We start from the raw sequence: 27190 nt of genomic DNA, 5'->3' as shown, positions 1-27190 counted from the left end.
GAATCACTAACTCGAAGAGCTATCAGCACGCCATGTCCAGTGCAGCACTATTCACAATAGCCAAGACATGAAGACAACCTAAGTACCTGTCAATAAATGAATGGATAAAGAAAATGTGTGTGTGTATATATACCTATACACACGAAATATTTTTCAACCATAAAAAAGGAGGAGATCTTAGCATGGAGAACATGGATGAAACTTGAGGACATCGTGCTAAGTGAATATAAGTCAGAGAAAGACAAATACTATATGAATTCATTTATATACAGAATCTAAAAAAGCTGAACTCACAGAAACTGTAGATGGTAGTTGCCAGGGAGATCGAGGAAATGGGGAGATGTGAGTCAAAGGCACAAACTTCCATTTATAAAATGTCTAAGTTCTGGGGATCAAATAAATGTACAGTATAGTGACCATAGTTAACAACACTGTTCTTTATACATGAAAGGGGCTCAGAGAGTAAAGTAGTAGTTCTCACCACACACACACATAAAAGGTAACTATATGAGGTATTGTATGTGTTAACTAACCTTATTGTGGCAATCATTTCACAATATATATGTATATTGAATCATCATTTTGTAGACCTTAAATTTACACAACGTTATATGTCAGTTACATCTTAATAATGCTGGAGGGAAACAGAAGTCAGTATATAGTTACTCTTGGGAGCAAATAGTAGCTAGAAGGAAATACAATAGGGACTTTGGAGGAGCTATAATGCTAGTTTCTGATCACGTTCTATGTACACAGACATGTGGAGTTTGTGAAAGCTCATCACAGTGAACGTTTACAATATGTGCCCTTTCCTGTGAGTATAGTATAATTCCAGAAAAAGTTAAGTTAAAGAACATACAGTGCTCTTTTATCTTTGTAAATTGTAAAATACCTTTCTCACTCTTCTCTATTTCCTATGCTCTTCTCTTTCATTATTGAATTTTTAACCCATGACCTTTAAGTCTCTATCTCGTGACAGTGGGTCACCAGCCTCATTTAAATTGGTGTTCCCATGTCAGCTGATCTGAGTGGCTGGAAATGACCAGCTGTAGTTACTGACTGTGTCGTACACTAATGCCTAGACTGGGCTGGTGATGTCACGTGGCCCTATCACCGCGATCTCCAGCATGTACACCTGACACAGAATGACAGGTGTAGGTTAATGAAAAATATGGAAAAGAAGGTGAAAGCCCAATACTGTCAAGGCTTTGTTAATGAAAAGACATAATTATATGCTTTATATTTTCGGCAAAGAATTCTTGGGGATCAGCCTACACATTGTTATGAATGTAACATTCCTGCCAAACCAGACAGTTCATTAAATGTTGACTTAAGATATTAATTTATTTTTATTAATTGTTGTCAGCATTGAACTGGGGAAAGTAGAGCACTGGTTAACAAATGTAAATTTTCCTTATTCACCTGGCACATAATAGGAGATCAATATAACTTCCTGAATTATACTGTTAGTCGGAAGTGCTGAGTCTGTCCCCCTTAGTAGCTAATAGTTCATAGATTCATAGCAAAATAGAGCCAGAAAGGTCCTGTGGAAACTATTCTGTTGTATAATGAATGGCACCTTAGAAGCTTGCAAATATCCTTGTGTGGCAAGATCTGACTGCATTTACTTGCTGTAGGTGACAGTTTATTAATCTGGAAGCTCCTGTAATAAGGTGACTCGGTTTTAAAAGCCTAGAGCAGTCTCAACATGCCAAGAGATAATACTGTAGTGCCCAAGCTAGAAAACCACGTCAATTAATTCATCTAAAGCCAGAAAGGGATTTTAGTAACATGTGATTTCAATCTGCTCTGCCTGGCAAGCTTGAAAATGGTCTCTGCTTTGCCATTCCCAGCAACATCTGAAAATCAACCACTGCTTCAAAGTCACACTGATTTATATAGACAATAGCACCTCTTGTTATGCCCCAACACCAGGAACAATATAACTCTAGCTTACAATACATTTGCTTTCAGAAATTTTTTTGTAAAACAATTTATTCATTCAAAGAATTCGTAAGTATTCTACCTATAATGTTATCATACATACACATCAAGTTATCTCTATTCATTTTTAGTGTAAAATATAACCTAGAAGGAAAAAATCAGCTATTATCAGGCACTAGCTTGGTAAATTCAAGCTGTTCAAAAAGTTACATTACTTTAAAATACATGTATTTCTGGGTTTAATAATCGTATGGCCCAAAAGAATCATCTTAATATTGACTCTGTTACTTAAATTTCTTCCTCCTTATTCCCAATAAGAAGACTTTCAGATTTTTCTAAGCAAATCAAAATAAAAGAACTGGGGGCATCTGGGTGGCTCACCCAGTTGAGCATTCTTGGTTTTGGCTCAGGTTCATGACCTTGGGGTCAAACACCATATCAGGCTCCAAGCTTAGCAGGGAGTTTGCTTGAGATTCTCTCTCTCCCTCTCCCTCTGCTCCCACCTCTCTCTTTTTCTCCTCTCTCTTTCAAATAAATAAATCAATCTTTAAAAATTTTTTTAAAAATAAAAGAACTGACTTAAAAAAATTAGTTCCAGTGGTTCCTCAAAATCTAGTTCTATTTAAGCTTTAGAAGACACTTCAGAAGTAATTTAGTTGAACCTAAAAATATTCAAAACAGCAACACAGGCTTCTTAATTATTGGCAAAAGTTCTTAATTAAGCAAACATTTATTGAGCACCTATAGTGATGATACAAAGGGGAATCTAATTTACAGATTCTGGATGCTCCCTACAGCTCTGTCTTTCCAGAATCCTATCTCATTGGATTTAAATTCCTGCTCCATATCTTGTGGAAGATTTCTTTTTTTTTTTTTTAAGATTTTATTTATTTATTTGACAGATCACAAGTAGACAGAGAGGAAGGCAAAGAGAGATGGGGAAGCAGGCTCCCCGCTGAGCAGAGAGCCCAATGCGGGGCTTGATGCCAGGACCCTGGGATCATGACCTGAGTTGAAGGCAGAGGCTTTAACCCACTGAGCCACCCAGGCGCCCCTGTGGAAGATTTCATATGAATGTTTGACCTCTATACTTCCTCATCTGTAAAATGAAAGTAATAAGTTATCTCATAAAATTGCTTTAAATGAATTAGATAATGTATGCAAAAAACACAGGTATAAATGTGAGCTTTAAAATAATAATAATAATAATAGCTTATAAGACATTATTATTAAATTTTGCATGATGTTGCATTCAAGAAGTTCCTTGTTGGGAAGCCTAAGTGGTGCAGTCAGTTAAGCATCTGATTCTTGGTTTCAGCTCAGGTCATGATCTCAGGGCCCTGATCTCAAGATCGTGAAATGGAGCCCCATGGCTCCATTGGGCTCCCTGCTCAGTGCAGGGCTGCTTCAGACTCTCTCTCCCTCTGCCCCTCTTCGCTGTGGGTGCGCTCTCTCTCTTTCAAACAAATAAATCTTTTAAAAAAGGACAAGGAGGAGGAGGAGAGGAATTTCCATTGTTTCCAGTTTACAAGATTTCCTAAGAGAAGTGACCAGAGCTTGAATTTTGGTCTATCACCTTGGGTCACATGCTGCTCCACAACTGTGAGCTTTAGGAAACTTTTTCTCTCAATATTTTCAACTACTGAATACTCTTCTGCACTCCCTAAGATTCAAGTTAAATTTCAAGTCGCCTCTTATGTAGGAAGTGGCAATTATATTTGACTAATTGACATAACTCCAATGGGAAGGGATTCTGTCAATAACAGAAATAAAAAATGTAAACAGGTGAAGAGAAGCTCTAGTGATGAAACCATAGCTGTTGGCTCACCTCTCTGGTCCTAGTCACCTCTTGTGAACCAGGAACCATTTAAGTCACATGTTCTCTCAAGGAGAAATGCCTCATAAACAGGTATTAGAGGAGGAAAGCATTTAACCAAAGCCAGGTAGTCTTTACAGAAAAGCAATACCAGGAAACTCTAAGCAGCTTTTTAATCTATAGACAAGATAATTACTGAGACTGAGGTGATAATTATTATTCCCATTAAAAGAGTGATAAGCACAAAAATCAACTCAAAATGCTCTAAAGACTTAAAACATAGACCACAAACTATAAAACACTTAGAAGAGGGGCGCCTGGGTGGCTCAGTGGGTTAAAGCCTCTGCCTTTGGCTCAGGTCATGATCCCAGAATCCTGGGATCAAGCCCCACATCCAGCCCCGCATCCAGCCCTGCATCCAGCCTTGCATTGGGCAGGGAGCCCAATGCAGGGCTTGATCCCAGGACCCTGGGATCATGACCTGAGCCAAAGGCAGATAGTTAACGACTGAGCCTCCCAAGCACCCCTGTAATTGGATTTTTATACATAGTTTATTTGTGGAAGAAAAATATTGGCTAAAACTTATGCTGGTATTATTTATCATACCTAATACTTGCAGGGAAATTCATGTGTGATGGTGGTGTCCTCCAAATAACTGTTAATAGCCCTTCCAGTAGTCGAATCATTACACAAGAATCTTTTAATCTTCCATTAACTCTCCCAGTTTCCTTCACCTCATCCTGAGTAGGGACTTTGACCAAAGAGATACCATCTGTCAGGGGAATTATGACAAACAATGCTGATACTTTAGATGACAGCAATAACACAGCCTTCTACCAGCCTTTTCTTTCTCTTTCACTCCTTCTCCTCCTGCTGCTTAAAAAAAAAATTTATTCTTCAGAGTAATTTTACCCACATTACAAATCAGATAATTTTTGCAAAAATCATGCAAGGCAGGCAGTATAGGTATTACTGTCCATATCTTTCAGCTGAGAAAACTAAAGCAGGCAAAGAGAGATTGTACAAGGAACTAGCCTATAATAGTTTCTTTGGCTGCAAGCAAAAAATTTTCTCCAATTGAGAAGGAAAAGTGGGCATAAATGTAGACAGGAAAACCAGAGCTCTTCAGACAGCCTCAGGAGCCACGCTGGAGATTCACTAGGCAAAGTGCCACTATGGGCAGGAGGCAATATTTAGAGATGAAGTCATCTAGTCCAACACAGCTATTTTACTGAAGAGGAAACTTGCTTGCCCTCAGCAGCCAGAAAGTGTGAAAAAGAGTCTATGATCTACAGGCAGGAGACCTATTTTCTGGCCTCATTGTGCCACGAACCTTAGGACCAACCTACCTAGCTATCAACCTGCAGACATTTGACTTGGATGTCCTACAAGAATTTCAAAACATGTCCAAAATATTTCCCTCTGCATGCCTGCCCACCCAACCCCAACTCCTGTGGTGATCATCTCAATAAACAGGACAGGATCCTAGCAATCATCCCTCTCCTTCTCTCCTTCATCTCCCATGTCCTCTCAGTGACCAAATTCTACTATAAATCTTTCAAGTCCATCTCCTCCTCCCCATTTCTCCTGTCACTGTCTCAGTTCAGGCCCTCACTATCCCTGGCCCGGGTTAGATTACCACAGCTGTCCAACAGGTTTCCTGGCTCCCACTCTCGCCCTGTTTCAAACCAGCTGCCACCCCGCCTGCCACCAAGAGAGCTTTCTAAACCAGATATTGTCACTGCTCTAATTATTAATTGGTTTTCCACCAACAATTGGATGAAGCCTAAAGTTCTAAGCAGGACGTCCTAATCTGTTTGTGATTTGGCCTCTTTCTCTTCTCTCACTTCATCTTTCACCACTCATAACTTCAGCCAAGCCCAAGTTTTGCAGTTCCTCCAATGTCACCTTTGGCTTTGACACTAATGGTTCACTCTTCCTGGAAGTCTCCCCCCTTCCCCTGCCCATTGCCTGGCTAAAATTAACTCACTCTTCTAGACTCAGCTTAGGTTGGAATTTTTTTTGGCACCCCTTTTATATGTTCCTTTGGTACTCCCACAGCATCTTGTGCAAAGTAAAGAGTCGCTATTCATCCTGAACTATGTTTGTTCACACATCTGTGTCCCTTGCTAAACTCAGCTGTGGGATGGCATGTATAGTATCCTATTCAGTGTTTAGAATTAAGTATCAATCCAACAAACATTTGAGGACCTACTTAACGTCAGGTATTGTAGATATGAGAGATATGGCAGTGAACAAAGCAAAGACACTCCTTGCTATTAAGTGGGAGGAGACATCACAGATAAATGAACACATAAATAAGCAAGAGAACAGTAGAGTGAAAAGTGCTTTACAGAGTAAATAAGCCACGTGGTAAAGAAAGTGACTGGATGGCTCCTTTAGATAGGTTTGTCTGGAAGTTCCCTCTGGGGGAGTGACATTTAAGCTGATGAGGGAATGCCAATGAACCGGTATGGAGAAAGAAAACCTTCCAGGAGGGAGGACTACCCGTACAAAAGAACCAAAGGGTGGCCATGTGGGGGTTACAAAAGCGTGGGAAATAGTGAAGACGGGGTCAGAGAAGAAGACTGGGACCATATATATACACTTCGCAGCCAGAGTAGAGTTTTGATTTTGTGCTACGTGTGATGGGGAGTGACATGATCTGATTTATATCTAGAACTGGTATGTGGATAATGGGCCGCCCGGAGTCTTAAACACATTAGTCTGGAGGAGAGAAACCCGGATTGAGAGGTGGCAGCAGTTTGGGACCCAATGGACGTATCTGAGAAATACGTGTGAGTGACCGGGACCTGCCGGTGGACAGATGAATTAAGGCTCAGCGCACGCAGATTTTCCGCCCGCACGCCCGGGCCGGTACTGCAGTACAGAGCAGGCGCACGGGGACTCCTAGGAGGAAGAGGGTATTGAAAAAGTTGCTCTGGGCGGGGCTCCCCCACCGTCCGGACTCTCGGGAGAGTTCGGGTCAGGCAGCTGGAAAGAGCAAGACACACCCAGACCCACAGCCCGCCGCCTGCCAGCTCCGGGACCGCACAGCACCTAGCACCCGCCCGACTGGCGACGCGCGCCGACCTGGCCTCCACGTGCCCCGCGCGGGGGTTTCCGCGTCCTCTGGGCGGAGCCGGAAGAGGAAGTCGGCGCTACAGCGGCGGCCCCAACAGCAGCGGCTGCCCGCACCTCCCCGCGCCGTCCGCGCCCGTCCGACCCCCGACCCGGTCACGGAGACAGCGCCGCGGCGGGACCCGGAACCTGTGCCCGCCGAGAAGCGCCGCGCCGCTGAGCGCCCAGCAGTCCGATGGGGCCGCAGCGGCCGCTACTCACGGCCGCGACCGCCCTGCTCTGGGGCTTCCTGCTCCCGCTGGTAAGGGGGACGGCCGGGTGCTCGGGCCTCCCCGGGGCGGGGCCGGGGCTCCCTGCCCCTTCTCCTCCCCACCCCTTCTCCTCCCCACCCCCGGGCTCCTGCCCGGCGACTCCTTTTCCAGCCCACTACCGGCCTGCCGCCTTCCCGTTTCTCCATTTCCTTCCTGCCGCCCTTTCTTCGTCCTCTTTCTTCCAGTCTTCCCACCCCACCCCCATTCCCGGCCTTTGAAGTCCTCGAAGTACCCACCCCCGAGCAAGCTCTCTGCTGAGCCCCTCTTGCTGCATTGTCCTTGACCATTCACCAGTTTTTCATGGTTCCGGGCGTTCTAAATTGACCTGAGTTCTATCGTCAACCCTTTCTTTCTTTCTTTTAAAGATCTTATTTATTTATTTGACAGAAACCACAAGTAGGTAGAGAGGCAGGCAGAGAGAGAGAGAAAGAGAGAGCGCGAGAGGAGGAAGTAGGCTCCCCGCTGAGCAGGGAGCCCGATGCAGGGCTCGATCTTAGGACCTTGGGATCATGACCTGAGCCGAAGGCAGAGGCCCTAACCCACTGAGCCACCCAGGTGCCCCCGGTCAACCCTTTCTTAAAACATCTTGATCTCTTCCACCGTCCGGAAGAAAAAAAAAAAAATTATACGCGAGCCCGGGGTGTTAAGCGGTTCAAAGACTGCGCTTTAGCTTAATTGCTCGAATACAGGTGTTTTGTTTTGTTTTGTTTGTGGTTGATTGGTTTGTTTGCTTTCTCTAATGTAGTTCCTGCTTCCCCATAGGGTTCATTCGATTTCGTTGTGTGTGTGTGTGGGGGGGGTTGATAATAGTAATAACTTAAAATAATTTTTTAAAAGGCATCACACTGTATACTCTGGTTTTCAGTTCTCCACCTAGTTTAATGAGGAGGGGGGTCGGTTAAGTAACAGTAGCAAATAATGTGTTCACAAGTGTTTTCATAATTAGGAAAAGCAGTAATGTTTTAAAATTCAGCATCAACAGGGCGCCTGGGTGGCTCAGTCGGTTAAGCGTCTGCCTTCAGGTCTTGATCCCAAGGTCCTGGGATGGGCTCCCTGCTCAGCGGGACCCCTGTTTCTCCCTCCGTCCCCCAGTTTGTGCGCTCTCTTTCTCTCCCTCACTCTCTCTCTCAAGTAAATAAAATCTTTTTAAAAAGTTAAACATTGGGGCGCCTGGGTGGCTCAGTGGGTTAAAGCCGCTGCCTTCGGCTCAGGTCATGATCCCAGGGTCCTGGGATCGAGCCCCACATCGGGCTCTCTGCTCAGCGGGGAGCCTGCTTCCCTTCCTTTCTCTCTGCCTGCCTCTCTGCCTACTTGTGATCTGTCAAATAAATAAATAAAATCTTTAAAAAAAAATAAATAAAAATAAAAATAAAAAAGTTAAACATTAAGCAACCGGAGCTTCAGCGAATGGCCAGGACACTAGTGTTCGGTGTTTCAGTTTTTATTTCTTGGAAATTTCATTAGGGAGTTTGAGGTCAGAAACTTTTGTGAGCTCTATCTACACGGAATTGATACGGTGTGTTCCTGTCTAGTTCTTTCCATTATTATGTAACTTTTCTGGGACGCCTGGGTGGCTCAGTTGGTTAAGCAGCTGCCTTCGGCTCAGGTCATGATCCCAGCGTCCTGGGATCGAGTCCCACATCGGGCTCCTTGCTCATCAGTGGAGCCTGCTTCTCCCTCTGCCTCCCGTTCTGTCTGCCTGTGCTTGCTCTCTCTCCCTCTCTCTCTCTGACAAATAAATGGATAAAATCTTAAAAAAAAAAAAAAAAAGAATATGTAACTTTTCTGAAAAAGTATATTTTGCATTCTCTGCTATTTAAAGATTTAGTGTTAGTGAGTATATTTAATATAAAAGTGTCTTTGACATTTATTAAGAAACCAAAATCAAAATCTAAAATGGTTAAGTGCCTTTGGTGTACTCCTAACTTTGCTAGGCAACAATAGGAACATGAATGAGATAATGTGTCTAAAAATTGCTTTTGTGGGATGAAGGGGAAGTACAATATAAAGAGAACAACAGTCACAGTGTTAGTCTGAATCTTTGAAGTGTAGTTTACCATGTACCATATGTCTAAAGGATAACAATTCAGGTGGTATGTAAATACACATGAAACTGTAACCTAGATATATATATAGATAGATAGATAGATAGATACATCTCTATATATATCCTATTCATCATATCCCCAATAATCTTTTGCCAATACAGTAATTGATTTAATAATATATCAATTGCTGATAACTCACACTGAAATTATAATCAAAAGCCCTGAACCCTCTTTCTAAAAAATGTGATTAGAGTGTGATTTCAGGGGCTTCACAAATCTAAAGGTCACCCCTGTTCTAAATCATAGCTAGCCTATATCTTCCACAGTGTAGATTTTATTCTTTTTATATTGCACATTTATATATTTTATATTGCACATTATATTTTGTTGTATCTCACTGTGCTAATTCTTGGGAAGATCTTCTCAGGGCTGTTGTGGGACTCAGTAAGGTGTTTTTTCCTCTGCAAATATGTAGTATGCGTCTATTATATGCCAGGCACTGTGCCAGTGAGCATGAGTAAAATGCCAAGATCTTTTTGAGTTGTAGAGATCTTTTTCAGAGCCACCCACTGTTACAGATTTTTCTGTTGTTGGTTTCTCAGTGGGTCTCTTTTCTTCTTGACCCTTCCTGAAATGATCTCTTTCCTTTTCTGAGGAACTCAAATCTGGTGTACCTTTCCTCAGCAGGCGCATTATTTCTCCTTTCAGCCTACTTACTGGATACCTACTTCCTTTGTCTGGAGTCTTTTGGACTTTTTTTTTTTTTCTTTTTACCATTTTGTCCCTGAAGCCCTTGCTTGTTCCTCTTTCTTAATCTTATAGCTCTAGGTGGCCTCTCTGTTCATTTGAATGATGGCAGTTTAATCATTTCATTTCTCCTTTCTGGGCTTTTGAAGCTGGCACTGATACCAGCTTTCTTTCCCTTTAGTTATGTAAGAACAAGGCTACTGTCTTCATGTAGAAGCAGCACACTCCAGAAACCACTGCCTCATCTTTTAGAAAAGGAAGAGGATTAAGTATTAGAAAGGCCCTTCAGCATCATGTAGCCTACCCTCCTCATCTTGTCCTCCTCACACCAGTTGACCTCCTGTTAAACTCAAGCTATAGTATATCTGGCTGTTTTGATGATTTCTAAACCCATTAAACATTTAAGTCTAGAAATAAAAAAGAGCGTGTGGCACATAGTTAGTGCTCTCTTGGCCTTGCCATGATTCCATTTCAGTCTTCCTTCCCCAGTCCAATCCCCATCCCTAGCTGCGACTGTTAGGGCTTTATTTCCTGGTGGTATTTGGACCCAATCACAGAGTTCTGTTTCAAAAACAATGAGTAAAGTTTAGCCTGGGTCTGTTTTCTAAAATTGCTTCAAAGTTCTCTGAAGAATCCTGAATCTTTCCCATAATGTTTTTACAAAAGTTCTGTTCATTTTTTTGTCATTACTTCAAAGAATTTGATGTGTTACATAGTTACATCTTGAATTTATTACAGTGAAGTGATAATCAGGATCCCCAGCAGAGAAATATCTTGCTGAAATCTGCATTCCTTTGATATAATACACCAACTCAAAGAATCTTCTCTAATTCCCTCTCTTCTGTGCTCCTCTCTCATCCTCTTGGGGAAAGAATGTATGTTCTGCTACCCGAGCTGTCAGGGACATGCTGAGTTGCTGTGTTGTAGACTGAATTGTATCTCCCAAAAATTCATATGTTGAAACCCTGGCCCCCAGTGTGATGATGTTTGGAAAGGGGTCCTCTACGAGGTAGGTAGGTTTAGATAGGTCAGAGGATAGATTCCCTTGTGATGGATTGATGCCTTGTAAGAAAAGACACCAAAGAGCTTGTTCTCTCTTTCCTAATACCCATCCCCTCACACATACCATGTGATGACCCAGTGAGAAAGTGTCCATCCACAAGCCAAAAAGAAAACTCTTACCAGAAACCAACCATGTTGGTACCTTTATCTTAGACTTCTAGTTTCTAGAACTGTGAGAAAATAAATTTGTTTAAGCTACCCACTGTCTGGTATTCTGTTGTGGCAGCCCAAGCTGACTAAGGCAGATTTGGGCAGGAGTGCAGTGCTGCAACAGCGAATACCTAAGCATGTGGTAGCAGCTTTGTAACTGGATTGAGGCCAGAAGAGGTTTGAGGTGCATGCCAGAAATACGGACATTAAGGACAGTTCTGGTGAAGTCCCAGAAATGCAGAACATGTTATTAGAAAGTGAAAGAAGCACAGTCCTTATTCTAAAATAGCAAAGAACTTGGCTGGACTGTGATGTAGTATAGTGTTGTTTAGAAGGAAGAATTGTGAACAGTGCAATTAGATACTTAGCTGAGGTGATTTCTAAGCAGAGAGTGTTGATGGAGCAGTGTGATTCCTCCTGACTACATATATAGTAAAGTGTAAATGAAGAGAGACTGTTGGACTTCTTGGATTTGACAGGTGGGATGGTGCAGCTCTGTGGCTCTGAATGTGTGGATTATTCTTCAGGACAGAGGAGAAATGAACCCAAAGGCAAAATCAGAGATCAGGCCACTTCCTCAGTTTCAGCAGGTCTTATGGCCTCTGCTTGGAGCTTTGGGGGACTCGGTGGACTTGACTACCAGTATGCCTGGAAGGTGGGACGTTGAACCAAAAAGGATTATTCTTGATCCTTACGATCTAATGGAATTTATTTTGCTAGGTTTTAGACTTGCTTGGGTCCTGTCACCACATTCTTCCTTCTGATTTCCCACACATACACACCCTTTTTTTTTTTTTTTTTTTTTTTTCAAGAGAGAGGAAGTGTGGGGGACAGGGGACAGAAGACGGGAGCAGAGAGAGAAAGAGAATCTTAAGCAGGTTCCATGCCCAGCACAGAGCCCAACTCGGGGCTTAGTCTTCAGTCTCAGGACCCTGAAATCATGACCAGAGTGGAAATCAATTTAATATATAAAAGCTTTAAAAAAAAAAAAAGTGGTGCTATCTTTAGAAACACTTCCAGCAAGATCAAGTAGCCCAGCTACAGCCTTGGTACAACATAAGCCCCTCTCCCTCCCTGCAGCCAATTGAGTTACCCCGGTGCCCCTCCCTTTTGGAATGCAAATGTCTACCCTGTGTCTGTCCTACCATTATATTTTGGAAGCATAAAACTTATCTGGTTCTGCAGGTTCATATCCGGAGAGGAATTTTGCCTCAGAATGAACTGTATCTTGAGTTTTACCCATATTTGACTTAGATGATATTAGATGAAACTTTGGACTTCAGAGCTAATCCTGGAATGAGTTAATAAGCCTTTGGGCGCTGTTGGGATGAAATGAGTGTACTTTATGTGTGAGAAGAAAATGAATTTGGGGGCCCAGGAGCAAAATGCTATGGACTGAATTGCCCTCAAACTCAGGTTGAAGCCTCTAACCCCCAGTATGACAGTATTTGGAGACTGGTCTTTGGGAGATAATTAGGTTTAGAGGAGGTCATCAGCACAGGACCCTTATGATGGGATTGTTGCCTTGTTCTCTTTCCCAACCATGTGATGAAAGCAGCCATATACAAGCTAAGAAAAGATTCCTTACCAGAAATCAATTAAGGACAAGTATGTTTGCACCTTGATCTTGAACTTCTAGGTTCCAGACTATGAGAAAATAAATTTCTTTTGTTTAAGCCACCCAGTCTGTGGTATTTTGTTACAACAGCACGGTATTAAACATACTGGTTCTGTCACATTCCTTCCTTAACTCTTAGATTCTTCACAAATTTTTTTTTAACCTTCTCTCCTCTAGCCTACCTCTGAGGATTCTGCATCCCATTGTCTGCTTTATCAGTCACTGATGGCTGTGCTATCTCTTTCCCAAAATGTAACCTATATCTCCTCTCAAAATAATCCTGAAAAGGTTCAGGAAGATTATGACTTGTCTTAGATCATACAGAAAGGCATGAAAAAGAGGACTAGAACCCAGGGTTTCTTAAATATTCCTTGATATTTTTCCACTAAGTTGTGCAATAATGTTTTCTGTGCATCAAGAATACGTCAGAAGACTAATTGGAGGGGCGCCTGGGTGGCTCAGTGGGTTAATCCTCTGCCTTCAGCTCAGGTCATGATCTCAGGGTACTAGGATTGAGCTCAGGATCCTAGCTTGATGGAGCCTGCATCAGGCTGTCTGCTTAGCAGGGAGCCTGCTTCCCCCCTCTCTGCCTGCTGCTCTGCCAACTTGTGATCTTTCTCTCTCTCTCTCTGTCAAATAAATAAATAAAATCTTTAAAAAAAAAAAAAAAGACTGGGTAAACTTGTGAATTTATTTGTACAAAAGGGTTTAAAGATAGAAGTTATGTATATTATATATTTGATAACTTTGGCTAAAAATCACCTGAAATTGGGTCTGTTTACAAAACTCTAGACCATAAAGTCTCCAGATACAGATCCTTACTCCAAAACACTAAGATTTTGTTAAAAATTTTATTGTTTTTAGGTCAGAATTTGCGAAACATCACTATGCACTATAATCTTAAATCAACTTTTTATGCATTTATGTTGCCTGGCCTTGTCATTTGAATTTGTGAATTCTGGTATAAATCACAAATTCTGTAACAGTTGAGATATATCATTAAGTAGTAAGATTACTTAGGGAAAACCAAGAAGAAGGATAGATCTAAGTAACTAGTAAAATAGGAGCCTCTTGAAGGGGAAACTTTACCAGACTCATTCTTTGCTGTCTCCCCTAGCATCTCATAGACTGCAGAATACTGAATAAATGAATGTCTTCTCCCCACACCGTAATACCTCTTTGCCTGTATGTTACAATCCCCAGATTTTCTGAGTGCAAGGGTGATGCTGGCTCGGCTTTTCCCATGGCCCACAGACTCCTGATTCCCTGTAAATAGCTGTTCAATGCCTTAGCACCCGCTGAGCCACTAATTAAGTGGTTAAGATTACACTTAATCTTAATGGGTCTGGGTCTAGTCACTTTGAGTGCATCATTTCCATCAACCTTGAATCCTGGAGGTAGGAGTAGAAACAATGCAGGTTGTTGATTATTATATAAAGTATTAGGAAATTGACATAGAAATACATAATAATGAATGATCAGAAAGTCACTTAGGGGGCACCTGGGTGGCTCAGTCATTAAGCGTCTGCCTTCAGCTCAGGTCATGATCCCAGGGTTCTGGGATCGAGTCCCACATTGGGCTCCCTGCTCAGCGGGGAGCCTGCTTCTCCCTTTCCCTCTCTCCCTGCTTGTGTTCCTCTCTCACTCTCTCTGTCAAATAAATAAATAAAATCTTAAAAAAAAAAAAAAAAGTTACTTAAGCCTAACTTTGGAGTGTGTCATTCAAGATACACAACCTCAACTCTTGTCTTTCCTATAGAGGCCCCCTCCTGCTCTTACTGTATTGCTATTAACTCTAGCTGTATAAAGGGAAAGATGTCTATAAAGAAAGGGATGCCTCCTACATTGCTAGGTTATAAGGGTGATGGGGTAGGTGACTATTGCTCCTGTTGCATTTAACATTCATGATTACATTGCAACTTTTTATCTTCTGGTTTAGGAATATAGCACCTTTATTTATTTATTTTGAATATAGTGTCTTTTTTTTTTAATTTTTATTTATTTGACAGAAATCACAAGTAGGCAGAGAGGCAGGCAAAGAGAGGGGGGCAGGCAGGCTCCCTGCCAAGCAGAGAGCCTGATGTGGGGCTCAATCCCAGGAGCCTGGGATCATGACCCGAGCCAAAGGCAGAGGCTTTAACCCACTGAGCCACCCAGGCACCCCTGGAATATAGCATCTTTTTAATTGCTGGTTTTCATTATAGATAAATTCTGTTTATTAACAAAATTTACCCCTAAGCCCCAGTTCTTGTATTTGGTGTCTAAACATGCAGAAATAATTTAATCTGTAGTTTTCATGAGGAAAGATTGCTGGAGGGTTAATTGGAGAGAGAATTATAGTCACATTTGTACATTGCCCCTTGAAACTAAAGGATGATGTATGTCTAATGGATAGCAATGCAAATAACATGAATCTGGTTTGATTGATAGACTGTGAAGGGGTTGGGGGAAGCTGGGACCCAGGGATGCATATACTGAAGAGTTTTGAAGGAACTCATGGGTGAGTGGAACTCCTGGCCAAAAATAGGACTATTGGCTATACCAGCAGAAGACTGCAGGTACAGTGTGACTCACCTCTTGAGAAAATTCCTGGGAGGACCCCAGTAATATCTAGAAGACTTGTTAGTTTCACCACTATTCATGATGCAGTGCATAACCATGTACTCCATATAACCAGAGCCTATATAACCATAACTCTGTATAACCAGAGCCTCACCTGGAAGCTTATTCAAAATGCATGATCATAAGCTCCAACCAAGAGCTGCTGGATCAGAATCTGCATTTAACGAAAACGTTAAAGTTCAAGAGGCACTGATCTATAATAACAGCTAAGAAATTGCTGTACAGAGCATTGAGCATAATCTCTAGGAAGAAGGAAGAACCATGCTTAACAAATCTGTTGAGGCTTTTAAAGGGAATTAAATGTACACATGGGAAGAGGTTAACATTGTGTTACTCAGAGTTTTACTTCATCAGGTGAAAATGGGCCAAGATACAGAGTTCTGGCAGACCCTAAGGGTCACATGTATACAGGATAGGAGGGAGCACAGTAGATGCATTTTTAGTAGAGATTTGTTCTTTTCGAAAGAAATATGTGAAGACTTCAATTTGGGAAAGAGATCTGCTAGAAGATACTGTTTGAAGAAGAAAGAAGGGTAGAAGGCAAAACAAACCTGTGAACCAAGGATTCAAAGAAGAATCCTTGAACTGTGCTATTAGCTTGGGCAGGAGTAGAGCAGGCCTGTTCTCACTAGGTTAACATTGGGCTGGTGAGTCAGCATCAGGAGGCTGTTGGAACAGATGCCCGTAATTCACATGCCCAGGAAGACGAGCAGGTACAGCATGGCTGTACTCCCAAGAGACAAGGACATGAATGAAGGTCAGTGCAAGGCTTACTCCCCATAAGCATACGGACATGGTCAAGTTCCTCTTGTACGTGTCCCTTTAGTTTACGGTCCAACTGGTCTGAGAAGATGGGGAGCTAGTACGTGTGCAGGCATGGGAGTGTAGTAGACATCATTGCAGGTGTTCCTTTTTAGGCTTTTGGTAATCATTTGACACCTGTCATACCGAAAGCTGTTGAGAAAAATAAGCAAAGGCATAGGTCACTGTAACATTAAGATAGATTTAGACACCAATATTTTTGGCTTGAAAAGAAGATGATAGGGAATATGAGTAAAGTCAAGTGATCTAGATAAAGTAAATTCGGAACTGTTTGTGAGCAACAGACATCCCATGAAGTTTTAAGAAGGTAAATTTGGGGCAGAAAAGGAAGTACTACTTTACTACCATGGGCTAGTCAAGTTATCTTGTCTATGAGGATCAAGTAAGATATGAATATGAAGGCACCACTATAAAACCAATGATTTGATGATCCTGGAGAAAACCTGATATACTACAGTCAGTACTTGTAGGACCTGGTATGAAGAGGGAAGTTTTGGGGGAGCAGTAAGGCATTGTCCTAGGAAAAGAAATTGTGTGAAGCTCTAGAGACCTAGAGTTGGGAGTATTTAGAAGAGTATAAGGAAAAGATGTGGGAGGAACTAATTGGGTATTAGAGGAATTTGGGGTAGGAGATCTACACCGGTATCACAGATGAGGGAGTGAACAGCCAATGTAGAGATCCATGTGACCAGTATAAAACAGGAGGGTGCTGGTTGGGCACTAGGAGTTGTTTGGGGATGAAACTGCAGGAAGGAACTTGAAATGGTAGCAGAGTTGAAAGACTGCTGGTCTAGGTTTTGGAGAGCTCAGTTCTAATCTTGGCCCCTGAGACCACTTCATTTTGGTCGTTTTGGCCCTGTTAGAGCTATGAAATAAAGGGCCTAGAGTATTATCTCTAAATCTGTTTAAGCCCTTGATACTAAGCTTTTTACTAAGAGAATATTTCCATTACTGACTGAAAATGCAAACATAATTTTTAAAGGTTGCATAAAGTCATGGAAGACCAGACCACAGTTGATTACAAAGGAAAATCCAGTTATTTTGCAGCATGTCTCTAACTTGGAAGATGTAAGAGAAGATATCCTGTGCTTCCATCATAGGATCTTCGTCAAATGATCTAACACTGGCATGTGGGTGGACCACAAGCCTCACCTAATTTGGTGTTTGTAATGCTTGAAGGGTCACTGAGTTTCAAGCCTTTTTCTTTATGCTTCCCTACTAATTGACCCATAGTAACGTGCTTTCCACTACTCTCTTCTCTTAAGGCCTTGCTACTCAAAGTGTGGTCCATAGACCAGCAGCATCAACATCACCTAGGAGCTAGTTAAAAATGCAGAATCTCACACTCCACCCAGACCTACTGAGTCAAAATCTGCATTTTAATATGATTGCTAAATGATTTGTGTGCACAATAAATCTTGAGATGCTCTGCTTCTGTTGCTGTGCTTCTCAAACACGTAGCAGAATCTCCAGAAGGGCTTGTAAAAATAAACTGCCTGGCGATTTCTGATTCAGTAGATCTGGAATAGGGCCCAAGAATTTGCATTTCTAACACCATAAGAATTATCACAGTTTTTATTAGAGACTCTGACTTTAATCACATTCTGTTTCTGATTATTTCAGGTTGGTTTTTAATCTTCATAGTAAAACTGTAATTTCTTCTGTAGTGTTTCTCTGGAGGAAGGTAGGTTTATTGAGATGTAATTCACATAGTATGTAGTTTACCTATTTGAAATGTGCAATGCAGTGGCTTTTAGTATATTCACAGATCTGTGCAACTGTTAACACAGTCCATATTAAAACATTTACATCACCCCAGAAAGAAGCAAATAGGTGGAACACAGAGGTTGTTTATAGCAGTGAAACTATTCCTTACTCTGCAGGTTACTGTGATGGTAGGTGCATGTCAAAATGTATGGAATGTACAACACCCAAGAGTGAATCCTAAATGTCAACTATGGGCTGTGGGTGGTAATGACCAATGTAAGTTCGCTTATTGTAACAGATATACCCCTCTGGTGCAGATGTTGATAATGGGGGAGGCTGTGCATGTGTGTGTCAGGGGGTACATGGGTAAAGAAAGAAATCCACATTCTTTAGCTATCACCTCGTGTTCGCATATCCCACCAAACCCTAAACAACCATTAATCATCTCATATTTTTTGTGCATAATACAAGTACTTGGCAGGTTGCTAGATGTCTTATTAATAATTAATAGTTACTATTTACTAAGAGCTTAACATGTGCAAATATTTGCGTTACCTCAGTCTTCATGACAACTGTGTCAAAGCTGAGGATGTTGAAGCTTAAAACAGGTCGAGTAACTTGGAACATGGGCAGTAAATGGTGAAACCATTCTGTCCCAGGACTCTTTTTTTTTTTTTTTTAGATTTATTTATTTATTTGACAGACAGAAATCACAAGGAGGCAGAGAGGCAGGCAGAGAGAAAGGAGGAAGCAGGCTCCCTGCTGAGCAGAGAGCCTAATGCGAGGCTCCATCCCAGGACCCTGGGATCATGACCTGAGCCGAAGGCAGAGGCTTTAACCCACTGAGCCACCCAGGTGCCCCTATCCCAGGACTCTTAATTTGAAAGCTCATTATATCTGTTGTTAATAAACTAAATTTTTGAAGCTACATAATCTCCGTAAGAAATTTACTAAGATATTTTTAAAAATACAGTGGAGGTTTGCCTGGCTGGCTCAGTCGGATGAGCGTCTGCCTTCTGCTCCAGTCATGATCCCAGGGTGCTGGGATCATGCCCCGCATCGGGCTCCCTGTTCAGCAGGGAGCCTGCTTCTCTCCCTCCCTCTGTCTCCAGCTCTCCCTGCTTGTGCTTGCTCTCTCTCTCTCTCTCTCTGTCAGCTAAACAAATAAAATTTTAAAAATGTTTAAAAAAATGTAGCGGAAATGCTGAAGTTGTTCAAGCATGGCAGTTTGCTAATGAAATTTGCGGGTTGTTTCACATCGAATACTAATTATTCTACAGTTGTGTTTGGTTCTACTTTTCTTAATACTAATCTTCCACTGAAATTTATGTTTTGCCTTCGTAATTCCAATATCAATGAGTTTCGCTTTTATCAGTGTTGAATTTTCTTCAATTGTAGGGATGATTATAATCCCTTTTTAGCAATAAATGTTTCCTTTTTGATTATCTTTGTACTTCCTTGAACATTTAAGCTTTTAAAAAATCTCTTAGTTTTAGTAATTATAAAAGTAACACTGAATGTTATATATTGTATAGAAGAAGGTAGTATGTATGTGTCATTATGGAAAATCTTCTTTATAAATTTAGGAATGTATAGAAAAGCCACAAAGCTATATAGTTTGACCTCATGTATAAAACTATACATATTTGAGATAATGTATCCATGTATTCATATATATATTCATCTATATTAAATGTATATGGATAGTGTCTGGAAACATATGAAAGAAATTCCTGTGTAAATATGTGACTGAGAGCCAGGATAAGAGGAGAGGGACTTTATACTTTTCTGTTTTTGAATGTTTTTCCTTTTTAGTTTCTCCAGTCTTTTCACACTATTTCCTTTGCCTTTTTCTCTCTCTCTCTTTTTTTAAAATAGCCTGGTGTGTGTCTCTCTCCACATCTTCAAGCTCACATAAATGTGGGAGGTCACTTTTTTTTTTTTTTAAATAAAAATTGGTTACATTGGGGTGCCGACTGAGTCAATGGAGCATGTGACTCTTGATCTCTGGCTGGTGAGTTCAGGCCCCACGTTGGGCATAGAGCTTACTTAAAAAATAGGATCATGCTGTAAGTATATATCTGGAACATGCTTTTCTCACTGTGGACATCTGTTCCTGGATCTAGTTCTTTTTTTTTTTTTTTTAAGATTTTATTTATTTATTTGACAGCCAGAGACACGAGGGAACACAAGCAGGGTGGGTGGGAGAGGAAGAAGCAGGCTTCCCGCTGAGCAGGGAGCCCGATGCAGGACTTGATCCCAAGACCCTGGGATCATGACCTGAGCTGAAGGCAGACACCAGGTGCCCCTAGTTCTTTCTTTTTAATGGCTGTGTACTGTGCATATCATAATGGAATGGGCTCCTTATTAGTGAAAGTTGTTGACTTTTTTTTTCCTGTAACAAATGATATTGTGAATATCCTTACACATTTTTCCTTGTGCATTTCTTTTTTTATATATATTTTTATTTATTTATTTGACAGAGAGAGATCACAAGTAGGCAGAGAGGCAGGCAGAGGGAGGAGGGAACCAGGCTTCCTGCTGAGCAGAGAGCCCGATGCGGGGCTTAATCCCAGGACCCTGAGATCATGACCTGAGCTGAAGGCAGAGACTTAACCTGCTGAGCCAACCAGGTGCCCCATTTATTTTTTTTAATTGAAGTGTCATTAACATACAATGTTGTATTAGTTTCAGATATATAATATAATTATTCAGCATTTCTGTGCATTGCTCAGTGCTCAGCAAGATAAGTGTACTCTTACTCATACCCTTTTTTTTACCCATCTTCCTACCCCTGGCAACCTCCAGTTTGTTCTTTGTATTTAAGAGTTTTGGTGGTTTTTTTTTTACTTTGTTCATTTATTTCTTAAATTTTTACGTATGAGTGAAAAGAAATTATATGGTATTTGTCTTTTTTCTGATTGACTTATTTTGCTTTGCATAATACAGTCTAGCTCCATCTACATCAGTGAAATGGCAAGATTTCATCCTTTCTGATGGCTGAGTAATATTCCATTGTATATGTGCCACATCTTCTTTATCCATTCATCAGTTGATGGACATTAGGGCTCTTTGCATAATTTCGCTGTTGTTGATAATGCTGCTATACACATTGGGGTGCATGTGCCCTTTTGAATCAGTATTCTCTTGTCCTTTGGGTAAATACCTAGTAGTGCAGTTGCTGGGTCGTAGGGTAGCTCTATTTTTAACTTTTGAGGAAACTCCATACTGTTTTCCAGAGTGGCTACACTAGTGTGCATTCCCACCAACAGTGTAAGAGGGTTCCCATTTTTCCACATGTGCGTCAACATCTTTTATTTCCTGTGTTTTTTATTTTAGCCATTCCTACTGGCATGAGATGATACCTCATTGTAGTTTTGATTTTTATTTCCCTGATGGTGAGAGATGTTGAGCATCTTTGCATGTGTCTGTTAGCCACCTGGATGTCTTTTTTGGAAAAATGTCTATTCATGTCTTCTGCCCATTTCCTAATTGGATTATTTGGTTTTTTGGGGTGTTGAGCTTGATAAGTTCTAATAGGTTTTAGATACCCTTTATCAGATATGTCATTTGCAAATATCTTCTTGCATTCAATAGGGTGCCTTTTAGTTTTTTTCTTCCTTTAATGTGCCAAAACTTTTTATCTTGATGAAGTCCTTTTTTTTTTTAAAGATTTTATTTTTAACTAATCTCTACATCCACAGTGGGGCTCAAACTCACAATCATGAGATCAAAAGTTGTATGCTCTACTGACTGACCATCTAGGCGCCTCTTGATGAAGTCATAGTTCATTTTTGGTTCTGTTTCCCTTGCCTCTGGAGCTACATCTAGTAAGAAGTTGCTATAGCCAGTGTCAAAGAAGTTGCTGCTTGTGTTCTCCTCAAGGATTTTGATGGATTTCTTGTGTCACATTTAGGACTTTCATCAATTTTTAATTTATTTTTGTGTATGGTTTAAGAAAGTAGTCCAGTTACATTCTTTTGCATGTTGCTGTCCAGTTTTCCAAATATCATATGTTGAAGAGACTTTTTTCCATTGGATATTCTTTCCTGTTTTGTTTTTTGTTTTTGTTTTTTGAAGATTTTATTTATATATTTGAGAGACAGCACAAGTAGGAGGAGAGGCAGAGAAAGAGGAAGAAGCAGACTCCGTGCTGAGCAGAGAGCCCTATGCAACATGGAGCTCCATTCTAAGACCCTGAGATCATGACCTGAGCCAAAGGCAGATGCTTAACCCACTGAGCTACCTAGGTGCCCCTCTTCCATGCTTTGTTGAAGATTAGTTGGCCATATAGCTGTGGGCCCATTTCTGGGTTTTCTGTTTTGTTCCATTGATCTGTGTGTGTATTTTTGGGCCAGTATCATACTGTATTGATGACTGTAGATTTGTACTACAAACAATCCTAAAATTTGTTTTAGGATTGTTTGTAGTACAGTGGGGAACCTGCCATATTCTTGAAAAAGCCAGAATTGCACAAACAGGAGGTGCTGAAGCATTGTTGGTTGCCAATAACAGTGTCTAGTAAGTTTTAAAACTTTACTAACTTTTGAGCTCGTGAAAAGTATCAAATTTCATAAATATTAAACTATCTTTTTGGTGTGTAGTTTAGGGGCTGAGTTTTGAATAATCTGATGGTAGGATTCTTTTAAAATAAGCATTCTGTGGGCACCTGGGTGGCTCAGTCAGTTAAACTTAAAATCCAGAATTGTAATGCATTCAGCTTTGCTTTTCTTTTTCAAGATTGCTTTGGCTATTCAGGATCTTTTGTGGTTCCATACAAATTTTAGGATTGTTTGTTCTAGCTCTGTGAAAAATGGTGTATTTTGATAGGGATTACGCTGATTCTGTAGATTGCTTTGGGTGCTATGGACATTTTAACAATATTTGTTCTTCCAACCCATGAGCATGGAATGTTTTTCCATATCCTTGTGTCCTCTTCAATTTCTTCCATTTGTGTTTTATAGTTTGCAGAATGTAGTTTTTTCACCTCTTTGGTTAGGTTTATTCCTAGATACCTTATGAATTTTGGTGCAGTTGTAAGTTGGATCAATTCCTTGATTTCTCTTTCTGCTTCTTTATGACTGGTGTATAGAAAGACAACAGATGGGGCACCTGGGTGGCTCAGTTGGTTAGGCATCTGCCTTTGGCTTAGGTCATGATCCCAGGGTCCTTGGATGGAGTCCTGCATCCGACTCCTTGCTCACCAGAGAGCCTGCTTCTCTCTCTCCATCTCCATCTGCTCCCCCTGCTTGTGCTCTTTCTCTAAATCTTTAAAAAAAAAAAAAAAGGCAACAGATTTCTGTACATTAATTTTGTATCCTGTGACTTTATCGTTCTGGCAACTTTTTGGTGGAGTCTTTTGGGTTTTCTACATAGAGTATCATGTTGTCTGGGAATAGTGGAGATTTGACTTCTCTGCTGATTTGGATACCTTTTATTTCTTTTTTGTTGTCTGATTGAGGCTAGGACTTCCAGTGCTATTTTAAATAACAGTGGTGAGAGTGGACATGCAAGGCAAATTGAGGGATTTCAAGTGCATTTTCTTTTATGCTACGTAAACAATGAAGTAATAACTCATAAGAGATTGGGAAGGAAAGTTTCAGGGTGTGAAGAGAATATTGAAGTTATCGCATAGCAACAATCCTCTGTGGGATATGGTCCTTTTAACAAGGACCATAATTGTGTCCCCATAAGAAAGTGACTTAATACGTAAGTCACTTAACACTTAACACATAAAATAATACTTAACACATAAAATACTTAACACATGTGTTAATACTTAACACATAAAAGAATGTGTTCTGGGTGAATGTATATAATTTCAGTATTTCCTCAAACAAGAAGAAATAAATTCATTGGAAGACCTTCCCTCTTAAGGAAGTGTGGTCAAACCTATATATAAATAGCATTATTAAAATCCTTAGTTATTGACAAAGCAAATTATTACCAGTGTGAAAATTATTGTTCGTGTCCTAGACAGCTGCTCAGGAAGCAATCCTGCATGCGTCTGGAAATGGCAAACCTTTACCGTCTAAGGACTACTGCATGCTATATAACCCTCATTGGACGGCTCTTCCAAATACCCTAGAAAATGCAGTAAGTAAATCACAGTTATTATTTATTTGTAAACATAACATTATTGAAAGGTGAGAATGAGTGATTATGTTTTAGTGTGTGAACTAGTTGTAATATAAAATGATCAATAAACAGTAACTTTTTTTGTTTTGGCTTAAGTATTTTTCTTTCTGTGGGAAAAACAAATTAGGGAATTTTAAAATACCTCAAAGCCTGGTTGTCATAAAATATTTATAATTTAAAAGAACCTGTTATTAAACCAATATTGATACTTTGTCACTGAATGCATTTTTGTGAAATATGTTTTTTATGTTAAAGACATTTCTTCTTCCCAGACTTCCATCAGTTTGATGAATCTGACTACCACACCACTATGCAACCTTTCTGATATTCCACCTGATGGAATAAAGAGCAAAGCAGTTGTAGTACAGTGGGGAACCTGCCATATTCTTGAAAAAGCCAGAATTGCACAAACAGGAGGTGCTGAAGCATTGTTGGTTGCCAATAACAGTGTCCTAGTAAGTTTTAAAACTTTACTAACTTTTGAGCTCATGAAAAGTATCAACTTTCATAAATATTAAACTATCTTTTTGGTGTGTAGTTTAGGGGCTGAGTTTTGAATATTCTGATGGTAGGATTCTTTTAAAATAAATATTCTGTGGGCACCTGGGTGGCTCAGTCAGTTAAGCATCTGACTCTAGATCTCAGCTCAGGTGTTGATCTCAGGGTTGTGAGTTCAAGCTGCGCGTTGGGCTCCAGGCTGGGTGTGGAGACCACTTAAAAAAATAATTGTAATAAAAATTTAAAAATAAATAAAATAAACATTCTGGCTTTGATAGGCATTTAGTTGGAAAACTTTGTAATGTCTTTTCTGTTCCTAAAGTGGAAAAGACTTTGTTAGGAATAAGTGTGTGCAAGTTTAATTAAACTTCAGTGTAATCACGCACAAACACATGTTTGATATACCAGTATATAAATCAGTTTAAGTTTATGCTAAAAGGATTCCCATTTGAGAACTCTTACTATATAATATCAAGGCAGAAGATAGGAAACTTTGTTTTGGAATCTTAAAAAAGATAAAATACTTATATTTAAAGGAATAATTTGTATTTTATTCTGTAAATATATTAGTAGCTCATAAGTTTTCATAATATGTTTTTTTTTTCTTTTAGTTTCCTCCCTCAGGGAACAAATCTGAATTTCATGATGTGAAAATACTGATTGCATTTATAAGCCACAAAGACTTTATAGATATGAAGCAGGTAAATTAGTAATTACATATTAGACAAAGTTTATACATAGTACAATTCTTTACTTTTAACCACTGGTATTTAATTTAAATTATATATGCTCCATTTGCTAACAAGAAGCTATAAAGGCCTATCAAGTCTTTGTTTGAGAAGTGTTCACCTCTCAGCACAGGGTATTTCTGAGCCCTGACTTCAGAAAGGATATTTATTTGTTTTGACTTCTTTAACAGTCTCTGTTATGTCATTTATCTTATCCTTAAATCTCTGAACAGGATATGCCTAGGTGAAACACCAAACTTTGAGGATTTAATAAACCAAAGCATAGTCTCGTAATTCTGACAAGAGAATATATCATGTAGTCAAAAAGGATTCTAGTGTTCTTGACTCTGTCTTATCCGTTTCAGAGTGAAATTGTAATATTGCTGCCATACACTGGAAGAGAAAGAAAACTAATTCTGGTTTTTTTGTTTGTCTTTCAGACTCTTGGAGATAACATTACTGTAAAAATGTATTCTCCATCATGGCCTAACTTTGACTATACTATGGTGGTTATTTTTGTAATTGCTGTGTTCACTGTGGCATTAGGAGGATACTGGAGTGGACTAATTGAATTGTAAGTTTAATTAAACTTCAGTGTTTCTGTGATAAGTGGCTAAAAAATTGTTGTCTAATACTCAGTTTAATCATGTAACAATAATTAAAATATACCTGACCTCAGAATATAGTGCTGTTACAATCAGATTGCAGGTTTGTCCTGCTGTAGGTCATTTAACTTCTCACTGAGAAGAGTTAGCTTCTGCTAACTCTCCTGCTGGGGGCTAAGATTCCATTTTTTTTTTTTTTTTTTTTTTAAAGATTTTACTTATTTGACAGAGAGAGAGATCACAAGTAGAGAGAGAGAGAGGAGGAAGCAGGCTCCCTGCCCAGCAGAGAGCCCGATGTGGGACTCGATCCCAAGACCCCGAGATCACGACCTGAGCCGAAGGCAGAGGCTTTAACCCACTGAGCCACCCAGGCGCCCCTAAGATTCCATATTTTAAAGAAGCTCCCAATTGTTTTTGCTGGCCCACAGACCACACTTTGAGTTAGCCAGGCAAGCTTTGTATACATGTCAGGGCAAGCTCCTCCTTTAGAAAACTGGAGATGGGAGAGGAGTACATATAAGCTTTTTTACTCATAAAACACGATGATGGACAAAGACAGAGAATGTGTTACCTTCATAGCCAAGTTGGAATAGAAGGAGTTCTTTACCTGCAGGAATACGGAATTTAAAATATTTTACTTTAATTCCAGTATAGTTAACATATTGTATTATATTGGTTTTAGGTGTACAATACAGTTCAGTGCATTACTTAGTGCTCATCAAGATAAACGTACTCGTGGGGTGCCTGGGTGGCTCAGTGGGTTAAAGCCTCTGTCTTCAGCTCGGGTCATGATCTCAGGGTCCTGGGATTGAGCCCCGCATCGGGCTCTCCACTCAGCAGGGAGCCTGCTTCCTCCTCTTTCTCTGCCTGCCTCTCTGCCTACCTGTGATCTCTGTCTGTCAAATAAATAAATAAAATCTTAAAAAAAAAAAAGATAAATGTACTCTTAATCCCCATTATCTGTTTTGCCCATCCCTGTGCCTTCCTCCCCTCTGGCAACCACCAGTTTGCCACAGTATTTACAAGCCTGGGTTTTTTTGTGGGTTTTTTTTGTTTTTTTTTTGTTTTGTTTTGTTTTGTTTTTACTTTGTTACAAGTTTGCCACAGTATTTACAAGCCTGTTTTTTTCTTTCTTTTTTTTACTTTGTTCATTTGTTTCTTAAAATTTCATGTATGAGTGTAATTATATGGTATCTGTCTTTTTCTGACTTATTTAACATTATACTCTCTAGGATCCATCCATATTGTTGCAGATGGCAATATCATTCATTTTTAGAGTTAAGTAATATCCTA

General features: G+C 40.2%; 1 protein-coding gene across 2 annotated transcripts in view; it reads left to right on the top strand.

The window, feature by feature from the left end:
- The first annotated feature begins 6685 nt into the window (after positions 1 to 6685).
- SPPL2A (signal peptide peptidase like 2A) overlaps positions 6686 to 27190 on the top strand; it is a 52587-nt gene continuing 32082 nt past the window's right edge. The window contains exons 1-5 of one of the 2 annotated variants that reach the window (XM_047736284.1): positions 6686 to 7142; positions 23905 to 24024; positions 24339 to 24521; positions 25176 to 25265; positions 25733 to 25866. In XM_047736284.1, the coding sequence (XP_047592240.1) occupies positions 7077 to 7142; positions 23905 to 24024; positions 24339 to 24521; positions 25176 to 25265; positions 25733 to 25866 (593 nt within the window). In that variant the 5' untranslated portion in view covers positions 6686 to 7076. The remainder of the gene's footprint in view (positions 7143 to 23904; positions 24025 to 24338; positions 24522 to 25175; positions 25266 to 25732; positions 25867 to 27190) is intronic. The other variant, XM_047736285.1, reaches the window with a different exon arrangement.

Source organism: Lutra lutra, chromosome 7 (genome assembly GCF_902655055.1).
Source record: "Lutra lutra chromosome 7, mLutLut1.2, whole genome shotgun sequence".
Taxonomy (NCBI): Eukaryota; Metazoa; Chordata; class Mammalia; order Carnivora; family Mustelidae; genus Lutra; species Lutra lutra.
This window is presented reverse-complemented; position numbering and strand designations above follow the sequence as displayed.